The following is a 20343-nucleotide window of genomic DNA, read 5'->3' as shown; positions in this document are numbered from 1 at the left end:
TTCCACTCTGTCACCAGGCTGCAGTGCAGTGGTGCAATCTCGGCTCACTGCAACCTCCACCTCCTAGGTTCAAGTGATTCTTCTGCCTCAACCTCCTGGGTAGCTGGAACTACAGGCATATGCCATCACGCCCGGCTAATTTTTCTATTTTTAGTAGAGACAGAGTTTCACCTTCTTGGCCAGAATCGCTTGATCTCTTGACCATGTGATCCACCTGCTTTGACCTCCCAAAGTGCTGGGATTACAGGTGTGAGCAACTGTGCCTGGCCAATGTGAGTTACTTTCATGATCACCTGTCAAACATGCGGTGTAATTTTTAGCTCTGGGTGGCAAACAGTTTCAACTTGGATGCCAGCTCCACCCAGTGGGTGATGCCTGAGTGACGCAACATGTGACACTGCCTCAGGGTGCCAGGAGGGAGGAAGAGTGCTGCCTGATGACCAGTGGGGATGTCTGCTATGGTGCAGGGCGGTGGGCAGAGGCAGCAGGCATGTGGTGATCTTTGGTTCACCTGCTAAGTACGTTAGGCTTTCAAAAGTCGGAGGGGAAATGATGCTCAGAGGAAATGAAACTCCTTAGTCTTCCCTTAAAGGTTGAAGCAGGATTTAGACAAACAGAAGTGCTTTCAGTCTTGGAGAAGAGCAGCCGTGAAGATCATACCTTCCAGTGAGTATGCAGATATGCGGGCCATTGTGGGAGCTGAGGGACTGGAGATGCGTGGCTGAGGAAGGAGTATCAGGTGGGGCAGGGGAGCTGTCCTCGCTGGAGCCAAGACAGACATCAGTTGGTTGTTGGTAGGCTGAGTGTAGACAGATCGCAGAGGTCCTCGGGGATGCCAGATGGAGGAATTTAGATGTGATGCAGTCCCATGCTTCTCAAGAAGCTTTCCCAAATGCTCCGGACACTATTAGATGCTCCATCCTCTCCGGCCCAAAGGAGACTCCTAGTACTCTGAGCTTGGATTTTGTCTTCTGCTGTCCTGAAACGTTTATATATTATCTGCCATCCTCCTTGAGGACATGAACAGTATTTTAGTCATCTTTGAATCCCTGATGCTCAGGATCGTGTCTGCTGTGGAACAGATACCCAGTGAATGGTGTTGAATAAAACCGAAATAGGGTCCCTGAACTACCAGGTGAGATGGGGTGGAAGTGGGCAGTGCCTTAGAGGCGAAGCTGGGTGTGAAGGCTGCCAGGCGTAGAATGTACCCTCTGCCAAAGGAGCTCAGAGTCCATGTCCCTGGGATGCACAGGATGGGAAGCAAGGCAAGTCTGAAGCATTGAGTTTACAAGAGTTTGCAGAGCACAGGAAACCACTTGAAACTGAAGATGGCAACAGAGAATGGGCAAGATTGAAGGAGTGAATTTGTAAAGCTGAGCCTAGGAGACTTCCCAGAGGCAGTGACTTATAGGCCCGGAGGTCCTGTGTATAGGGAACCACTGCTGGGCCTGTGAGTCGTCAGAGCAAATCCTCAAAGAAGTTGTTTCTTGAGAAATGAGGAGCTACTGAAGATTCTCTCTCAGATAGCTCAACATTTTATAGATGTGGAATGATCCTAGAACCCCCGTCTGCCCCCCATTGTATTAATATTTAGCTGGGACTCCTTCATTTGCAAGTGACAAAAACTGAACCCAAACTGGCTTACATTAGTGGCTTTTATAACTGCAAAGCCCAAATGGGGAGGGGAGGGAAGGGAATTTTTAACTGCAGGCCCAACTTGATCCAGGGGTGCATACAGTGGCATCAAGGCCAGGTGTGTGCTTCTGAGTTTTGCTGGCTGGCTGGCACACTTTCTCTTCATTTTTTGGCCTGGCTTCCCTTAGTGTTAGCTCTTCATCTCGATGTCCCCCTGGCATCTCTAGGCTTGTGGCCTCTCAGGGCTGAATCCAGCCAACAACAGAACTCCTTACTTAGTTGCTGCAGGGAAAGCCCCTGACTTGCCCTCCTTGGGCCTGGTTGGTGTGGGTTGGGGCATATGCCTATCCCCGGACCAATAACCTTGGCTACATGCCAACTCCTAGTGCCCCTGGGCTGAGAGCGGGAATGGAGCAGTTCCTGGGAGAAGGTCAGGGTGCTGTTACCCTTGGAGTTTTGCTGGGTGGCAAGGCCGTCATTACAAACATCGTTACCATCCAGGCTAACTGTTCTAGTCTTGGCAGCAAAGCAGACGCTACCTTTGCTCTGCGGGGGAGGAGGAGAGCTCCCTGCCAGCCTCTGCCGCCCCAGGCATGCTGCCACCCTCTTCCCACAGACCTCGTGTCCTTGAAGCTGGGCTCCAGACAGTGGTCCACCAGGCCACCCTGCTGACCACCTCCATTTGTCATCCCTGGGCACATTCTAGACAGCATCTTGGGCAGGGGCCTCACCCCATCTGGGCAATTGTGGGGTCCCTGGACCATCATGGGATCTTGAGAGAAACCTATTCAGAGAGACTGCATCCACAGGGAGAAGTGCATTCACAGGTTGGGGAGCTGTCTTGCCTGTCCTTGGTCAGGGCGAGCCTTTTGTTGTGAGGTGCTTTATAGTTTGCACAGCTCTACCCCGCTTGTTACTTAATCTGGCTTTACCATAACCCTGGTGGGCAAGGCAAAGCAGGAATGATTGTCCCTGTTTTATGGATGAAGGAACTGAAAAGGGGTGAATGTCTCAAATAGCAACACAGCTGTCAAGACTAACATTAGACTTGGGGACACACATGTCACATAAAATTTGTACTTTTAAACCAAAGATGAAGAAAAATGAAGGCAAACTGACCATTGTAGCCAGTTTCTTGATGTAAATGTGGCGTTAAAGTACCCATCGGAGTTCCTCTAAGTGCATACTTTATTAATACCTGCAGGGGATAAATGACCTCTGTTTGCAACCAAGCATCTCTGAGCTGAGGCCTGCCTGCCCAGCAGCCTCCTGTGGCCTACCCACCAAAGTTTACCTAGAGGTTGAATCAGCTTGTAGAAGCTGTGCAATAGCTCTGCGGCTCCTCTGGGTCACTTCCTGAAACGTGGAGGGTGGTGAATGAGAGCGTGTCTCAGCAAGCCCAGCCTGAATGTGCACAGTGGCCTCAAGGGACTCAGCCAGTTGAAAAGGCAGCCACTGCTCTCAGTTCTTCCTGCACTTGCTTGTTCAGTTCTTCCCCCGGGGCTCTGGGTCCTCACAGAGCCCCCCTGTGGAGCCTGTGCTTGGACTTAGCTTGTCAGGTCATAGACAATTGTTGTTTTCCAGCTGGAAGAGATCATCTGATTTAGTCTATTCATTTCACACATGAGAAAAGGAGACCAAACCCCCGTTCGGTGGCTCCTGGGGCCCTTTGTGTCTGCCCTCCAATGTGTTCCTGTGGCCTCTCCCTCCCCTTCCCACCTGTTCTCACACCTTGTGCTCCAGCCACGTGGACTGCTATTCGCCCTGAACAGCTTGCCTTTGTTCAGGCTCTTTTTCTGGTTGGAACACCTTGCCCAGAGAAGGGAGGGCCATGATGAGGGAGCAGGTGGCTGTGCTGAGCCTTTCCCTGACATCTATTCATGGACGTTTTCCTAGAACAGAGGAGGCCCTGGTATCATAGAACTTCTTAGCGAGAAGGGACATTTAATAATAGTTGGTCAAAACCTCTCATTTTGCCCATTTATTTATTCATTGATAAATGCTGAATATCTATTTTTGTGACAGGCCTTGGGAATGCAATGGTGCATGAAACGGAAATGATCTCTGGCCTTAAAGGAATGTTAATTTATTGGGGGAGATAAATATTAAAGAGGAATTTTTAAAGATTGACAAATAGCTACATAATTAGGGTGCACAACATGATGTTTTGATATATGCATATGCTGTGGAATGGCTATATTAAGCTAATTAACATATCTGTTACCTCACATGTTTATTTTTTTTTTTTGTGGTGAGAACATTTAAAATATACTCTTAGCAATTTTCCAAATATACAATCCATTGTTGTAACTATAGCCACTGTGTCGTACAATAGATCTCCTCAACTTACTCTGACTGTTGTATACTTGGAAATTGTGTATACGTTGATCAGCATCTCCCCAGTCTCCCTGACTCCCACCTCTGGCAACCATCATTCTTCTCTCTACTTCTGTGAGTTCAACTTTTTTAGACTGCACATGTAAGTGAGGTCTTGCAGTATTTACCTTTCTGTGCTTGGCTTATTTAACTTAGCATAGTGTCCTCTAGGTTCACCCGTGTTATCGCAATAAGATTTCCTTCTTTTTAAAGGCTGAATAGTATTTCATTGTGTTATACCACATTTTCTTTACCCATTCATCCACTGATGAACATGGAGGCCAATTCCATGTCTTAGCTATTGTAAATAATGTTATAAAGAACATGGGAGTGGCAGATATTTCTTTGACATACAGCTAGTGCTCGACTTACGACCATGATTGGTTCCAGCAGACCAGTCGTAACACGATTTGGTCGTAAGTTGAGTAGGCTATATGTACAGTACTGTGAAATGATGTTATAAAAATCTTTGTCATATTTTATCTTATAATTTTCTTTTACTATTATATATCATAATTTTCTTTGTTCATTTTATGCCATTTGTATCATCTCTACGCCATTTTGTTTCTTATTTTTACATTCTTCAGGTTTAAGTAAAACACTGCATTACCAGTACAACTGGTTTAATATTTGCAAAACATACAAAATTAAAAAATACAGGTGCACACAAAAATACAAAATACAGATGTAAAAAATACCATAGGAAACATTTTCCCAATTGCAAAACATATCAAAGTATATAAACATGTACGAAACATTTTATTGGCCCCTGGTGCTTGGCTGTGGATCATTGATGTCATCATCTGAGGCAGCAGTTGGGGTTACTGGAGTTGGTTTCTTCATAAACATGGTGAGCTTTGAATTGCATGTTTCTTTTTTTCTTCATAAATTTCATGGTAACGGACGAAACACATCGTGCACCATCCGTTCAATCCTTGCAAATCGTTCGATGTTTAGGTCCATTGCTTTGAAATGTATAAGAAGTTTATTCAGTAAATATAAACCGTCTGATAATCCCTTAGTGGTGAACTTTCTTTCTGGATCCTCCTCTTCTTTCTCTGCTTCTCTTCTTTCTTCTTCCGCCACTCTTTCTTCTTCCAGTTCGATTAGCTCTTCATTTGTAAGTTCTCTGGATTCTTTGTCTAGCAACTCTTGGACATCTTCCATTTCACACTCCAAAGAAAGGTCTTTAGCGAGTTTTACTATTTTTTTCCCCCGAATCATTTCAAGTTCATGTTCACTGTCAAATCCGTCAAAATCATTAACATAGTGCTTAACACAATTTTTCCAGATGCCATTCATGCACTTTGTTGTCACAGCCTCCCAGGTGGTAGCGATATTCTTGATACACATCAAAATGTTGTAGTGTTTCCAAAAATCTACAGCGGAGCAGTCGTGGCTAGCGATTGTGGTCGTAAAGTTGAATGGTCATAAGTTGCATAGGTCGTAAGTCGATCAATACCTGTACTGATTTTATTTCCTTTGTATATACATTTTCAGAAGTAGGATCACTGCCTTATGTGGTACTTCTACTCTTAATTTTTTGAAGACCCTCTATAACTGTTTTCCATAGTGGCAGTACTAATTTACATTCCTACCAACAGTGTATAAAGCTTCCCTCTTCTCTGTATCTTTGCCAACACTTATCACTTGTCTTTTTGAAAATAGCCATTCTAATGAATGGGAGATGATGGTTCATTGTGGTTTTAATTTATATTTCCATGATGATTATTGATGTTGAGTACTTTTTCATGTATCTGTTGCTCATTTGTATATCTTCTTTTGAGAAATGTCCATTCAGGTCCTTTGCCCATTGTAAAATCACATTGTTTTCTTGCAATTGAGTTGTTTGAGTTCCTTATCTATTTTTAATATTAACCCTTTATCAAATGAATGGTTTAAAAATATTTTCTCCCATTTCATAGGTTGTCTCTTTATTCTGATGGTTTTCCCTTTGTTGTGTGGAAGCATTTTAGTTTGATGTAGTCCCATTTGTTTATTTTTGCTTATGTTTCCTGTGCTTATGGGCTCATATCTAAGAAATCTTTGCCCTGACTAATTTCAAGAATCTTTCACTCTGTTTTTCTCTAGTACTTTCACTGTTTTTGGTCTTAATGTTTAAGTCTTTGATCCATTTTGAGCTGATTTTTGTATATGGAGTGAGGTAAGGGTCTGATTTCATTCCTCTGCATGTGGATGTCTAGTTTTACCACACCGGTTATTGAAGAGACTGTTCTTTCCCCACTATGTGTTCTTGGCACCTCTGTCAAAGATCTGTTGACCATAAATGCCTGGATTTATTTCTTGGCTCTCTGATAAAGAGATAATTTTTTAAAATTTAAATTTATATTGTGAATTAGGTCTGTGAAGAAGTATAATGGGCTTTGACAGCATGTAACAGCAGGCTGTAATTTTGTCTGGGAGGTCAGTAGAGGTTGTGCTGAGGAAGTGTCATTTAAGATGAGCCTTGAAGGGCAAGCAGAGCTTAGTCTGATGAGAAATGGGGATGGGAAGACCATTTTAGAAAGAAAGGAACAGGATGTGGAATGGTTCCACCGTGGCCCAGGGCCACAGCATGAATCAGTGGCTGAGCTGGGACTAGCAGAAATCAGATATATGGTTCCAGGCCCTGTGTTCTTTGCATTCAACCACACTGGGTGCATTTTTGGCCCTGTATCACAGAGCTCTATGCTCATTCATCAGAAGAGGGCAGACACTCTAGGTGGGTAAAGCAGGGAGGGCAAAGACATGGAGGTGGGAAGACGGCTGGCATGTGTGGGAGGGAGCAGGTTGGCCCATGACTTGGGGTGAAGCGCTCTTACGGAGGAGAGGTGGGACAGTTGGAAGAAGCAGTGGGAAAGTTGAAAGATGAAAGGATGAGGTCCTTAACCAAAGAGCTACAGGTTGGGATAGCAGGGGAGGCCAGGTGAGATGCTGAGATCAGCTGTTGTTTCAGCAGTTTGACCGTTTATTTCAGGCTTGTTCTAAAAAAGGGTTTGGCTGCGCGTGGTGGCTCATGCCTGTAATCCCAGTACTTTGGGAGGCCAAGGTGGGCAGATCACTTGAGGTCAGGAGTTCGAGACCAGCCTGGCCAACATGGTGAAACCTCATCTTGAAGAAGAAGATTAAAAAGGGTTAATGGTAACTTAGAAACATACATACATATACTGTTTTTTTTTTTTAAATACATATGCTAGGATCACAAAACCTCATGCTGCAGTAGCCCCTACATGTCTAGATCTATAGCTGTATTCCTTCATTTTGTTTTTCTCCTCTGCTTTCTAGTAGCACCTATGAATACCTTACACATGTCTGATATACACCTAGATGCTAGAGTTAAAGACAGAAAGAGAGGGTCCCTTTCAGTAGGGAACCCAGGATCACAGGGCACTGGCAGGGCATAGAAGGGATAGAAGGTGTCAGTGGGAGAGGGGGACTTCTGGCAGGATGTAATCCAGAAAGCCTTACCAATGTCTTGGGCCACGTGGGTGGAAGAGCAGAACAGAGAAGTGACTCTTAGCTGGAGGCATTAAGCCTTCATTCACCTTTTGACAGTAGCTTGGGAACTCTGGAAGGACAAGGATCTGGCTTTGCTGAGGAGGATGCAGGTGCTCAGGAATAGATGGCTAAACAGGTGGACAAGCATTCATACCACAACACTAATAAGGATTCTTCCTATTTAAGAGGATTCTTAAAATAGGAAAGGACAGTACCAAGTCTAATAAAGGATTCTGGCATCTCCCACCTCCTGCTAGTTGACAGTTCTTATTTCTCAAGTTGCTGTATAGCATTAACTGGTTTGGAGATTATTAACTAGTTTAGAGACTTGGTTTAGAGTCGGTCCTGTTGGTGAAATTTCACTGTTTAAAGAAGATACCTTGGGTTTCAGAATTAGATTTGAGCCTTTGTTTCTCTAGTGGATTGCGTTCTCGTAGGAGACTTCTGTCCATCTATAGGGTAGTTTCTGGTGGTGGTTTTCTACGGGGAGGTTTGGCAGGCCCTGCCCACTCGGGATCTCCTGCCAGGGAGAAGAAATCCCTGCTGGTAGGTGACTGAGTGCCTGGCACACGGTGGGGGATGAGATGCAGGAATCATTTACTCTTTCTATTGAACCTGGTGAGGGGCTGTTAAGATACAGCTCCTGCTCAGGCCTTTTGTACTGGGGATGCCTCATTTCGTGTCTGTTCTAGAGAATTCCTTCTGACCCCTTCTTCTGCCATCCGTCTCTCATCCTTGATAGTGCTTCTTCCCTTGTGTTTCCATCCATTGTGGCCACAGACTCAGTGTCTTCTGTGTGTCACCTCTTAGCCAGCTGCCTTGGCTGGGCCCACCATCCCATCTCACCTGCCTGGTGACGAACCTGACTTGTTAGCTTCCTTTTCAAATTGCAAATTCAACATTCTTTTCTCAAATGAACAATCATTTTGTAAAGCAAATAGTTATCCCACTTCCCCTGAATGATGTTTTGCAAGATTTAAAAATAATAGTTTGTTGAATGTGAAGCGATACCTGTTTCATGGGATTCCTTTTTAGTGGCAGGATTGAGGACCAGGATGACACTGGCTTCTAGATAAACTGGTCTGCCTGCCCTCCAAGCTGCAGTTGTTCAGTTGGCACATGGTAGAATCTCTGTAATAAAGAATTGCATTAAAGGAGGTTTGTGTTTCCTATAAAGAGTTCCATCAAATCATTCACTAAGGATTTTGGAAAGAGAAACCAAATTCTTTAAAAAGAAGCGGGGGGAGGGCAAAGGAGAAGGAAAAAGAACGTTAAACAATTCATTTACACTAATGGCCCTTGTGTTATTGTGGCAAAATTACTTCTAAATAAAAACCAAAGAGAAAAAACAAGCTGTGTTTGGGAGGTGTACTGTCTGTTCTCTGCCTTGTTTTTCTGCTGTGAAGTATAGTGTACTGTCTTGACGTAGGGATGTAACTGCTATGAATATTGATGGCAGCAAAAGCTTTTTTTTTTTTTTTTTTTTCCTGTCTGGCCTAGTAAATAAAGCAGCAAGGATAAAAAGGGATGAATTGTAAAATCAGTGTGCTGTTTTTAGCTTCTCTGGTTCCCTTAGAACTCTTAAGTCTCAAGCATATTGACAATCTGCGTTTGGTGGTCAGGGTCTCATGTGAGCACAGTGGGTTGGCATTTTCAGGGATTTTTGCCTCTGGCTAAAGTAACAGAGTCCCTTTTTCTTTGAGCTTTCAGAGTTAAAGTTACAGCCTCGTTGAGGCCTTCCTGGATCTTTCTCCCTATCCAGTGGCAACGCTGGTCCCTGCTCCTCAGAATACCATAGTGGTGTGAGCGGGCCAGCCATTGTTTCCTCCAACAGCCACGCCCCGCCTGCATCCTGAGGGAGCACTCCCCTGGGGGATGTGGCAGGGGACCAGGTGACGGGGAATCTGGACAGCAAGAAATTCTCTGTGTGTACATTCGAAACTTCCCCCTCTGCACCCCCTCCCCTCCACACACACACACACAGCAGACTAAATGATAGGTCCCATAGTGGGGTCATTTTTCTGGCTCCTGGTACAGTGCCTGTCATTTAGAAGTGGTGTCCACATAAGTGTTTCGTGAGCCTTATTTGACTTCTTGCACTAAGCATTTTAATGAGTGAATTTCATGACTTCCATTTCTCTGAGATGTTGGTAATTTTTCAGGTCTCATTCATTTTAGTATAGGACTTTATATTTTATATTGAAAAGTTACAGTTACTGATGTTACTTTAAGTAGCTTCATGTCTGGGGATGCCTCTTGGAAAGTTAATTACACACATCTCTGTCCGTCCCTATTTCTAGTGAAACTAAAGCCATATAAAGAAAACATTTATAAAAGAGAAAAGAGACAGTTTTTAGACTTGCTGATTGATACGTTTTCTACAACTCATGGAGTTGCATGGATTGGAACTGGAAAGGTTTTAATAGTCATTTAGCTCATGGGCAGTACCTGTGAGGTCTGTGGCAGTCAGATGGGCATGGCTGCTGGGACAGATACAAGAGAAAGGGTCAGATGCTGAACCCAGGTTTCCTGGGAAAGTACATGGTGACCTGTCACAAGGTCAGCCAGTAGAGGTGGCATGCCAGTAAGCAGGCAGGGTGTTTGCCATCCTGAATTCTCTTCCCTTACTGTGGGGATGCAGAAACTTATGTCCAGAGGAGGGGAGGGACTTGGCCAAGGTCACCTTGCTGCTCAGTGACAAAGCTGACTCTGACTTCGAAGTCAGACATAAACCCAAGTGGAAGAGAGGGTCAAAACAGATGCATCTTCATTTCTTCCGGAGGACATTCTGTTCAAAGCCACTGTTGGAATCCCTGTTGTACCCTTGTGCTTTTCTGGGCCTGATTTGGCAACCTCAAGAGGAAAACATGCTGCATTTTGCAAATGTGTGCAAATAACAAACATGCCCATTACATCCTAGGCAGACTCATTGCACACGCATCGGGGCAGGTGGCAAAATGCAGTCATGCAGCCTGGAACGAAAAGTGTTGTGCACTTAGTTGCTTATGAGAAATTCAGTGTTAAAATGTAAATGCCTTCCTGGCCCAGGGGCAGTGTAATTGTTGCGTTTCCCATAATAAAACTTTGCTTGGAGGAAAATGCTTATATGTGTAAGATGTTGATTCTAATCTCTGCTCCTTTTTCTGTCTCCTCTTCCTCCCCTACTTTTTTTGGCATGTTTCTTTGTTTTTCTCCACAGGAAAAAGTAGAATATGCCTTCCTGATTATTTTTACAGTCGAGACATTTTTGAAGATTATAGCGTATGGATTATTGCTACATCCTAATGCTTATGTTAGGAATGGATGGAATTTACTGGATTTTGTTATAGTAATAGTAGGGTAAGTCCCTTTTACTTTGGGGAAATGTTGATTTGGAAAATGGGAGGTGGAGGTTGTGGGTGGGGAGTGCAACAGAACAGTCCTTTTAGGGAATGTGGTTGCTCTTTTATGCCAGCTATTGCACCAGAATCTCTCAGGAGTTCATATATATATATTATAGCACTTTAGGTTCTGGGGTACATGTGCAGAACATGCAGGATTGTTGCATAGGTACATACACGGCAATATGGTTTGCTGCCTCCATCCCGCCGTCGTCTATATCTGGCATTTCTTCCCATGTTATCCCTCCCCAACCTCCCTACCCCTCGCTGTCCCTCCCCTATTCCCCCACAACAGACCCCAGTGTGTGATGCTCCCCTCCCTGTGTCTGTGTGCTCTCAGCAGTTCTTTTCAGGCTGATGTTGTTGCTGTCAATCTCTGGGCAGAGACTAGTTTGAAATTCTCTCGTTGTTACTCCCCTTTTTAGTAAGATGTTGTAGAAGGGAGTCTAAGCTCCTGATGTGAGAGGCTTTACCTTGCAGGGTCTTGGAGCTCCAGAAATAGACCAACCCTGCTGGTGATTAGAGTCAAATTAGTAGAGCTTTTAATACTTAGTGCCAATGTTAAGTTAAAAAAAAAAGTAAAAAGTAATAAAATCTTCATAGCAGTGAGGTACTCTGCTATTTAACATCCCTTGAGCAAAACTGTTGTTGTTATTATTTTTTGCTGACTTGTGGGAGAAACTCTGGCATACTACTATTCCATTTTAAATAACAAAACAAGTATCTGGATAATGTCACATATCTGGCATAAAATGAAATAAGCTAGAAAATGCAGAGAAGCAGGCGTTCCACCAAAATCCTGTTGCAGGAAGAAGACATCAGTAGTTTTAGTTAAAGAAGAATGTTAAAATAAAAAATAGTGGCCTGTGTTATTTTAGTCCTTCCACACCTGGAAATGCTGCCAGGAAGAGAAAAATGAATCCACGTTACAGGAACGCTGGGTCTTTGGACCAAATACCCATGTAGGAAGATAAGCTATATCCTTTCTCCCAGTCTTAGTTACGCTAGCTGTAAAGTGAGTTGCTCCTAAAATTATGTTTCTGTGAAGAGAGGTTTTTAAATAGCCTCTCTGTTTTCATCTTCATGACTTCAGTGAACTGCCTTTTGCAGTTGAGCAAGGTGATTTTTCTTGTGGATTATCCTTTTATCATGAATCCTTTGGCTTTTCATTGGAGACTAACTCTGCTGTGTGGGGAGAATGGAATTGGTTCTGGGCTTTCCTACGTCCCTTCAACCTCGGAAGTTAATATGAGATCCTAATTGCCCAGTGGGACAATTAGACTTGTGGAAAAAAAACTTAGCTTTTGTTTTTGGTTCCATTTACGTGATGGATTACATTTACAGATTTGTGTATGTTGAACCAGCCTTGCATCCCCGGGATAGAGCCTACTTGGTCGTGATGGATAAGCTGCTTCATGTGCTGTTGCTATCTGTTTGCCAGTATTTTATTGAAGATTTTTGCGTCGATGTTCATCATGGATATTGGCTTGAAGTTTTCTTTTTTAGTTGAGTCCCTGCCTGGTTTTGGTATCAGGATGATGTTGGTCTCATGAGTTAGGGAGGATTCCCTCCTTTTGTATTGTTTGATACAGTTTCAGAAGGAATGGAACCAGCTCCTCTTTGTACATCTGGTAGAAGTCGGCTGTGAACCTGTCTGGACCTGGACTTTTTTTGGTTGGTAGGCTATTGATTGCTGCCTCTACTTCAGCCCTTGTTGTTGGTCTATTCAGGGTTTCAACTTCCTCCTGGTTTAGTCTTGGTAGAGTACAAGTATCTAGGAATTTATCCATTTCTTCCTGGTTTACTGGTTTATGTGAGTAGAGCTGTTTGTAGTAATCTCTGATGGTGGTTTGTATTTCTGTGGGATCAGTGGTGACATCCCCTTTATCATTTTTTATTGCATCTATTTGATTCTTCTCCCTTTTCTTTTTTATTAATCTGGCTAGAGATCTATTTTGTTGATCTTTTCAAAAAACCAACTCCTGGATTTGTTTATTTTTTGAAGGGTTTTTTGTGTGTCTATCTCCTTTAGTTCTGCTCTGATCTTAGTCATTTTTTTGTCTTCTGCTAGCTTTTGAGTTTTTTTGATCTTGCTCCTCTAGCTCTTTCAATTTTGATGATAGGGTGTCAATTTTAGATCTTTCCTCTATTCTCTGGTGGGCATTTATTGCTATAAATTGCCCTCTCAACACTGCTTTACAGGTGTCCCAGAGATTCTAGTAAGTTGTGTCTTCATTCTGGTTGGCTTTGAAGAACATCTTTATTTCTGCCTTCATTTCATTGTTTATCCAGTCGACACACAGAAGAAAGTTGTTCAGTTTCCAAGTGGTTGTGCAGGTTTGAGTGTGTTTCTTGACCCTGAGTTCTTGCCTGATTGTGCTGTGGTCTGATAGACTGTTATGATTTCTGTTCTTTTGCATTTGCTGAGGAGTGATTTGCTTCCAATGATGTGGTCAATTTTAGAGTAAGTGCAATGCGGTGCTGAGAAAAATGTATATTCTGTGGACTTGGGATGGAGAGTTGGCTATATGGCTATTAGGTCTGCTTGGTCCAGCTCTGCATTCAAGTCCTGGATATCCTTGTTAATTTTCTGTCTAATATTGACAGTGGAGTGTTGAAGTCTCCCACTATTATTGTGTGGGAGTCTAAATCTCGTTTTAGATTGTTAAAAACTTGCTTTATGTATCTGGGTGCTCCTGTGTTGGGGGTGTATATATTTAGGATAGTTAGCTCTTCCTGTAGGATTGATACTTTTTACCATTATGTAGTGTCCTTCATTGTCTCTCTTGATCTTTGTTGGTTTGAAGTCCATTTTATCAGAGACTTAGGACTGCAACCTCTGCTTTTTTTGTTCTCCATTTGCTTGGTAAATCTTCTTCCATCACTTTATTTTGAGTCTGTGTGTGTCTTTGTATGTGAGATGGGTTTCCTGAATACAGCACACCAATGGGCTCTGACTTTTTATCCAGTTTGCCAGTCTGTGTCTTTTGATTGGGGAGTTTAGGCCATTTACATTCAATGTTAATATTGCTATGTGTGAATTTGATCCTGCCATCTTGTTACTGGCTGGTTTTCTTTCCCATTAGTTGACTCATTGTCTTCATTGCATTTTTGATCTTTGCCAACTGGTTTGCTTTTGCAGTAACTGGTACTTGTTCCTTTCCATGTTTAGTGTTTCTTTCAGATGATTATCTCAATAGATGCAGAGAAGGCCTTCGATAAAATTCCACAGCACTTCATGCTAAAAATTCTCAATAAACTAGGTATCGACAGAACGTATCATAAAATGATAAAAGCTATATATGACAAACCTACAGCCAAAATCATACTGAATGGGCAAAAGCTGGAAGAATTTCCTTTGAAATCAGGCACTAGACAAGGATGCCATCTCTCACCACTCCTATTCAACATAGTATTGGAAGTTCTAGCCAGAGCAATCAGGCAAGAAAAAGAAATAAAGGGCATTCAATTAGGAAAGGAGGAAGTCAAACTGTCTCTATTTGCAGATGACATGATTGTATATTTAGAAGCCCCCATCGTCACAGCCCAAAATCTTCTCAAATTGATAAGCAACTTCAGCAAAGTCTCAGGATACAAAATCAATGTGCAGAAATCACAAGCATTCCTATATACCAATAACAGGCAAACAAAGAGTAAAATTAAGAGCTAACTCCCAAAGGACGTAAAGGACCTCTTCAAGGAGAACTACAAACCACTTCTCAACGAAATTAAGAGAGGACACAAACAGGTGGAGAAACATTCCATGCTCATGGTTAGGAAGAATCAATATCGTGGAAATGGCCATACTGCCCAAAGTAATCTATAGATTCAATGCTATCCCCATCAAGCTACCAATGACCTTCTTCACAGAACTGGAAAAAAACACTTTAAACTTCGTATGGAATCACAAAAGACCCCGCATAGCCAAGACAACCCTAAGCAAAAAGAACAAAGCCGGAGGCATCTCACTGCTGGACTACAAACTATACTACAAGGCTACAGTAATCAAAACAGCATGGTAATGGTACCAAAACAGAGACATAGACCAATGGAACAGAACAGAGACCCCAGAAGAAACACCACACATCTACAACCATGTGATCTTTGACAAACCTAGCAAAAACAAGCAATGGGGAAAGGACTCCATGTTTAATAAATGGTGTTGGGAAAACTGGCTAGCAATGTGCAGAAAGCAGAAACTGGACCCCTACCTGTCACCTTACACTAAAATTAACTCCAGACGGATCAAAGATTTAAACATAAAAACAAACACCATAAAAACACTTGAAGAAAATGTAGGCAAAACCATCCAGGACATAGGCATAGGCAAGGACTTCATGACTAAAACGCCAAAAGCAATGGCAATAAAAGCCAAGATAGACAAATGGGATCTAATGAAACTCCAGAGCTTCTGTACAGCAAAAGAAACCATCATTAGAGTGAATCAGCAACCAACAGAATGGGAAAAAATTTTTGCAATCTACCCATCTGACAAAGGGCCATTATCTAGAATCTACAAGGAGCTAAAACAGATATATAAGAAAAAAAAAAACAACCCCATTCAAAAGTGGGCAAAGGATGTGAACAGACACTTTTCAAAAGAAGACATACATGAGGCCAAGAAACATATGAAAAAATGCTCATCATCACTGGTCATTAGAGAAATGCAAATCAAAACCACACTGAGATATCATCTCACACCAGTTAGAATGGTGATCATTAAAAAATCTGAAAACAATAGATGCTGGAGAGGATGTGGAGAAATAGGAGCACTCTTACACAGTTGGTGGGAGTGTAAATTAGTTCAACCATTGTGGAAGACGGTGTGGTGACTTCTCAAGGATCTAGAAATGGAAATTCCATTTGACACAGCAATCCCATTACTGGGTATATACCCAAAGAACTATTAATTGTTCTACTATAAAGACACATACATATGTATGTTCATTGCAGCCCTCTGTACAATAGCAAAGACCTGGAACCAATCCAAAAGGCCATCAATGATAGACTGAACAAAGAAAATGTGGTACATATACACCATGGAATACTACACAGCCATAAAAAAACGATGAGTTCGTGTCCTTTTGTAGGGACTTGGTGGAATCTGGAAACCATCATTCCCAGCAAACTGACACAAGAACAGAAAGCCAAACACCGTATGTTCTTACTTATAGGTGGGTGTTGAACAATGAGAACACATGGACTCAGGGAGAGGAACATCACACAGTGGAGGCAATTGGGGAGGGCAGGGGAGAGATCGTGGGGGGTGAGGAGGAGGGGAGGATGGGGAGGGATAACATGGGAGAAATGCCAGATATAGTATGCACCTAAAGTAAAATAAATAAATTTTTTAAAAAACTTAGCTTTTGCAGAAATCTCCACAATACATTGGCATTTAAGACATCAGTGCAAAGAAGTGCATATCAAAATGAACAGGTGGCAGATATGTGCCATACCTTCCTTTATTTGTTGGACTCTGTCAAGGAATGGCAAGCAGGAGCCTTGCAGGTTTGTTGGTTCTGGGATAATCTGACTGTGCCTCCTCTGCCACCGGACTTCTTGTTCAGCTAGGAATGGAGATGCTTAGCCCCATTTCTTTTGTCATCATGCTACAATCACCTTGACTTTCTGCCCGGAGACATTTTTTTACATGACAGCACAGCACAGGGACAGGGAACAGAATGGAGCATGGTGGTCTTACTGAGTTAAGGAGACAGAAAAAAGAGTTTGGGGAAGCAGAATATGGGAAGGGAGGGAGCTATTCAGAGAAAGAGCTTCATAAGTATGCCTTAGAGTCCTCATCAGTTTTGGCTGAGGACTAAGCTAAACCTACATGGAGTTGAGTCCATGAGGCTAGGGAAGACCACTGCTAGGGAAAAGAGAAGAATTAGGGAGCTGTAAAATGAATGATAACCAGAGCTCCCAAAGGACTGGAAGGCATTCAAATTCTGACTCTTTAGGGTAGAAATACCTCATTGAACATCCTGGACTGTCAGTAGGGACCCCACAAGGGCCATTAGTAGTCATGCTAAACTGGCTCTAGGGCAGGGACTGGCAAACTCAACGGGCCAAATCCTAGCCCGTCTAGCCCACCCTCTATTTTTATAAATAAAGTTTTATTGTAACATGGCCATACTCGTTTGTTTTCATAGTTCAATTTGAGTAGTTTAGGTCCACAAAACTCAAAATATTTACTATCTGGCCCTTTACAGAAAAAGCTTGCCAATTGCTGCTCTACAGTACAGAGACTACCTGAAATCCTTGCTTACAGTGTTTGAAAAGAAGTCTGGAAAGAAGCAAACTAGGCCAGGTATGGTGGCTCATGCCTGTAATCCCAGCACTTTGGGAGGCTGAGGTGGGTGGATCACCTGAGGTCAGGAGTTCAAGACTAGCCATGGCCAACATGGCAAAACCTCATCTCTACTAAAAATGTAAAAATTAGCTGGACATGGTGTTGCGTGCCTGTAATCCCAGCTACATGGGAGGCTGAGGCAAGAGAATCGCTTGAACCAGGTAGGCAAAGGATGCAGTGAGCCAAGGTTGTGCCACTGCACTCCAGCCTGGGTGACAGAGTGAGACTCTGTTTTAAAAAAAAAAAAAAAAAAAGCAGCAGCAAACTGATATGCTCACTTAACTGCCTACCGCAACATAACTTGACATTCTTTAAAGGAAAACAACAAAATCCAAACACTGAACATATGAAGAAATGTGACCCATAACCAGGGGCAACTCCATCAGTAGAAACAGATCCTGAAATGACAGAGATGATGGAATTAGAGAGGAACTTCATGGAGCTTTAAAAACCACTATTATAAATGTATTTATGGCCTTAAAGGGGTACATGATTATAGTAAGAAAAGATGGAACAATATTAAGAAAAAAACCAAATGGGACTTTAAGAGATGAAAAATATATCCAAAATGAAAAATTCTCTGGATTGCCTTAACCTCAGCTTAGACACTATAAAAGAAAGAAAGATCAGGGAGTTTGAAGATACAGCAATAATATGAAGAATAATGATTGAGGAGAAAATGAACACCACCTCTGTGACCTGGGAGGGAATATCAAGTGGTCTAACATATGTATATGTGGAATCTCAGAAGGAGAGGAGAAAAAGAGGAGACAGCAAAAAATATTTGAAGAAATGGCTCCAGATTTTCCAAAAGTGATGAAAAATAGAAACTCACAAGAAGCTCAGCAAAGACTAAGCAAAACAAACATGAAGAAAGCCACATCAAGGCACATCATAATTGTAAGGAAATTGTTAAAAACAAAGGTAAAGAGAGCACCTTAAAACAGAGAAAAAAAAATGAAACTATTTGTCAACAACTATGCAAGCCAGAAGACAATAGAGAGACATCTTCAAAGTACTGGGGGAAAATGTCAACCTAGGATTCTCACTCAGTAAAATATCTTTCAGAGTTAAAGTCAAAATAAAAATGTTTTCAGATGTTCCAGAATTTGAGAATTTCATGACTAATAGATCTGTACCTCAAACAGTGTTAAAGGCAGTTCCTCAGGGCTGAAGGAAAATGATACATGGTAGAAAAGTGGATCTATACAAAAAGAATGAAGAGATGCCAGAAAGGGTAAATATGTGGGTACATATATAGACATTTTCCCCTCATTTAAAAATTTCTTTAAATGTAGTATTTAAAGCAAAAATAACAATGTATTGTGGTGTCTACAGCTTCTATGAAAAAGCATATGGGCCAGGCATGGTGGCTTACGCCTGTAATCCCAGCACTTTGGGAGGCCGAAGTGGGCAGATCATGAGGTGAGGAGTTCAAGACCAGCCTGGCCAATATAGTGAAACCCCATCTCTACTAAAAATACAAAAATTAGCCAGGTGTGGTGGCATACACCTGTAGTCCCAGCTACTCGGGAGGCTGAGGCAGAAGAATTGCTTGAGCCCAGGATGCAGAGGTTGCAGTGAGCTAATATCACATCACTGCACTCCAGCCTGGGCAGCAGAGCAGGACTCTGTCTCAAAAAAAAAAAAAAAAGGAAAAAAGGAAAAAAGTATAAAACAATGGTAGCATGAAGGACAGGAACAGGGAAATAGCCATACAGTTTTGTCATTTACTTATACAGTAGTTGCAGTGATTAAATATTATCTGAAGATAGACTGTGATATCTTAAAGATGTATATTATAAACCCGAGAGTATGGATTGGCAAACTACAACCTGTAGACCAAATCTGATTTGATCGTTCTTTGTTTTTTTTTCTGAGATGGAGTCTTGCTCTGTCCCCCAAGCTGGAGTGTAGTGGTGCGATCTCTGCAACCTCTGCCTCCTGGGTTCAAGTGATTCTCCTGCCTCAGCCTCCTGAGTAGCTAGGATTATAGGCACGTAACCACCATGCCTGGCTAATTTTTATATTTTTAGTAGAAACAGGTTTCACCATGTTAGGCAGGCTGGTCTTGAGCTCCTGACCTCGTGATCTGCCCATCTTGGCCTCCCAAAGTGCTGGGATTATAGGCATGAGCCACCGCACCTGGCCTGAGCCTTTTCTTCCCCACCATTGACAAAGTATTTTATTTACTGCCTGCTTTGGCAAATAAAGTTTCATTGTTATTCAGCCACATTCAGTCATGTCTTGGCTGTTTGGTGTTATAATGGCAAAGTTGAGTAGTTATGACAAACGCTATGGCCTGCAGATCCTAAAATATTTGCTGTTTGGCACTTCATAGAAAATTTTTATTGACACTGGCCTTAGCCACTTAAAAAAAAAAAAAAAAAACCACCCAGGTGTATCTAATAAGCCTATAGTTGAGATTAAATGGATTTTTAAACACCCCTCAATCCAAAACAGGCAGGGAAGAAGAAAAAAGGACAGAATGAATAGAAAACAAATGGCAAGTTGCTAGATTTAAACCTAGATAAATCTTTATTAAAATCCAGAATTTATCAGAATATACATATATAAAAACAAGACCCAGTTCTATCGTGTCGACAGAAAACCTACTTTAAATATATACACAAATACTTTGAAAGTGAGAGGACAGAAAAAGATATATAATGCAAAAACTGATCAAAAGAAAGCTTGCGTGGTTATGTTAATATCCAACAAAGTAGACTTCAGAGCAAGAAATATTATCAGGGATAAAAAGAGACATTTTATAATGATAATTATTTCATCAGGAGGATGCAACAATCCTAAATGTGTATATACCTAATAACAGAACTTCAAAATACACAAATACAGTTGTTAGCTCTCTGAGGAATTGTCACACTGCTTGCCACAATGGCTGAACGAATTTATACTCCCACCAACAGCGTATAAGCATTTCCTTTTCTCTGCAGCCTCGCCAGCATCTGTTATTTTTTGGCTTTTTAATAGTAGCCATTTTAACTGGTGTGAAATGGTATCCTCATTGTGGTTTTGATTTGCACTTCTCTTAGATCAGTAATATGGAGCTTTTTCTCATCTGCTCGTTGCCCACATGTATGT

General features: G+C 42.1%; 1 protein-coding gene across 17 annotated transcripts in view; it reads left to right on the top strand.

Annotated features, from left to right (window-relative positions):
• The window catches only part of CACNA1D (calcium voltage-gated channel subunit alpha1 D), a 319765-nt gene that overhangs the window by 145006 nt on the left and 154416 nt on the right, over positions 1-20343 (top strand). For all 17 annotated transcript variants that reach the window (XM_037743584.1, XM_037743321.1, XM_037741086.1 and 14 more), the window contains exon 4: positions 10709-10848. In XM_037743584.1, the coding sequence (XP_037599512.1) occupies positions 10709-10848 (140 nt within the window). The remainder of the gene's footprint in view (positions 1-10708; positions 10849-20343) is intronic.

The sequence above is a fragment of the Cebus imitator genome, unplaced genomic scaffold (assembly GCF_001604975.1).
Source record: "Cebus imitator isolate Cc_AM_T3 unplaced genomic scaffold, Cebus_imitator-1.0 Scaffold0, whole genome shotgun sequence".
In the NCBI taxonomy this organism is placed as follows: Eukaryota; Metazoa; Chordata; class Mammalia; order Primates; family Cebidae; genus Cebus; species Cebus imitator.
This window is presented reverse-complemented; position numbering and strand designations above follow the sequence as displayed.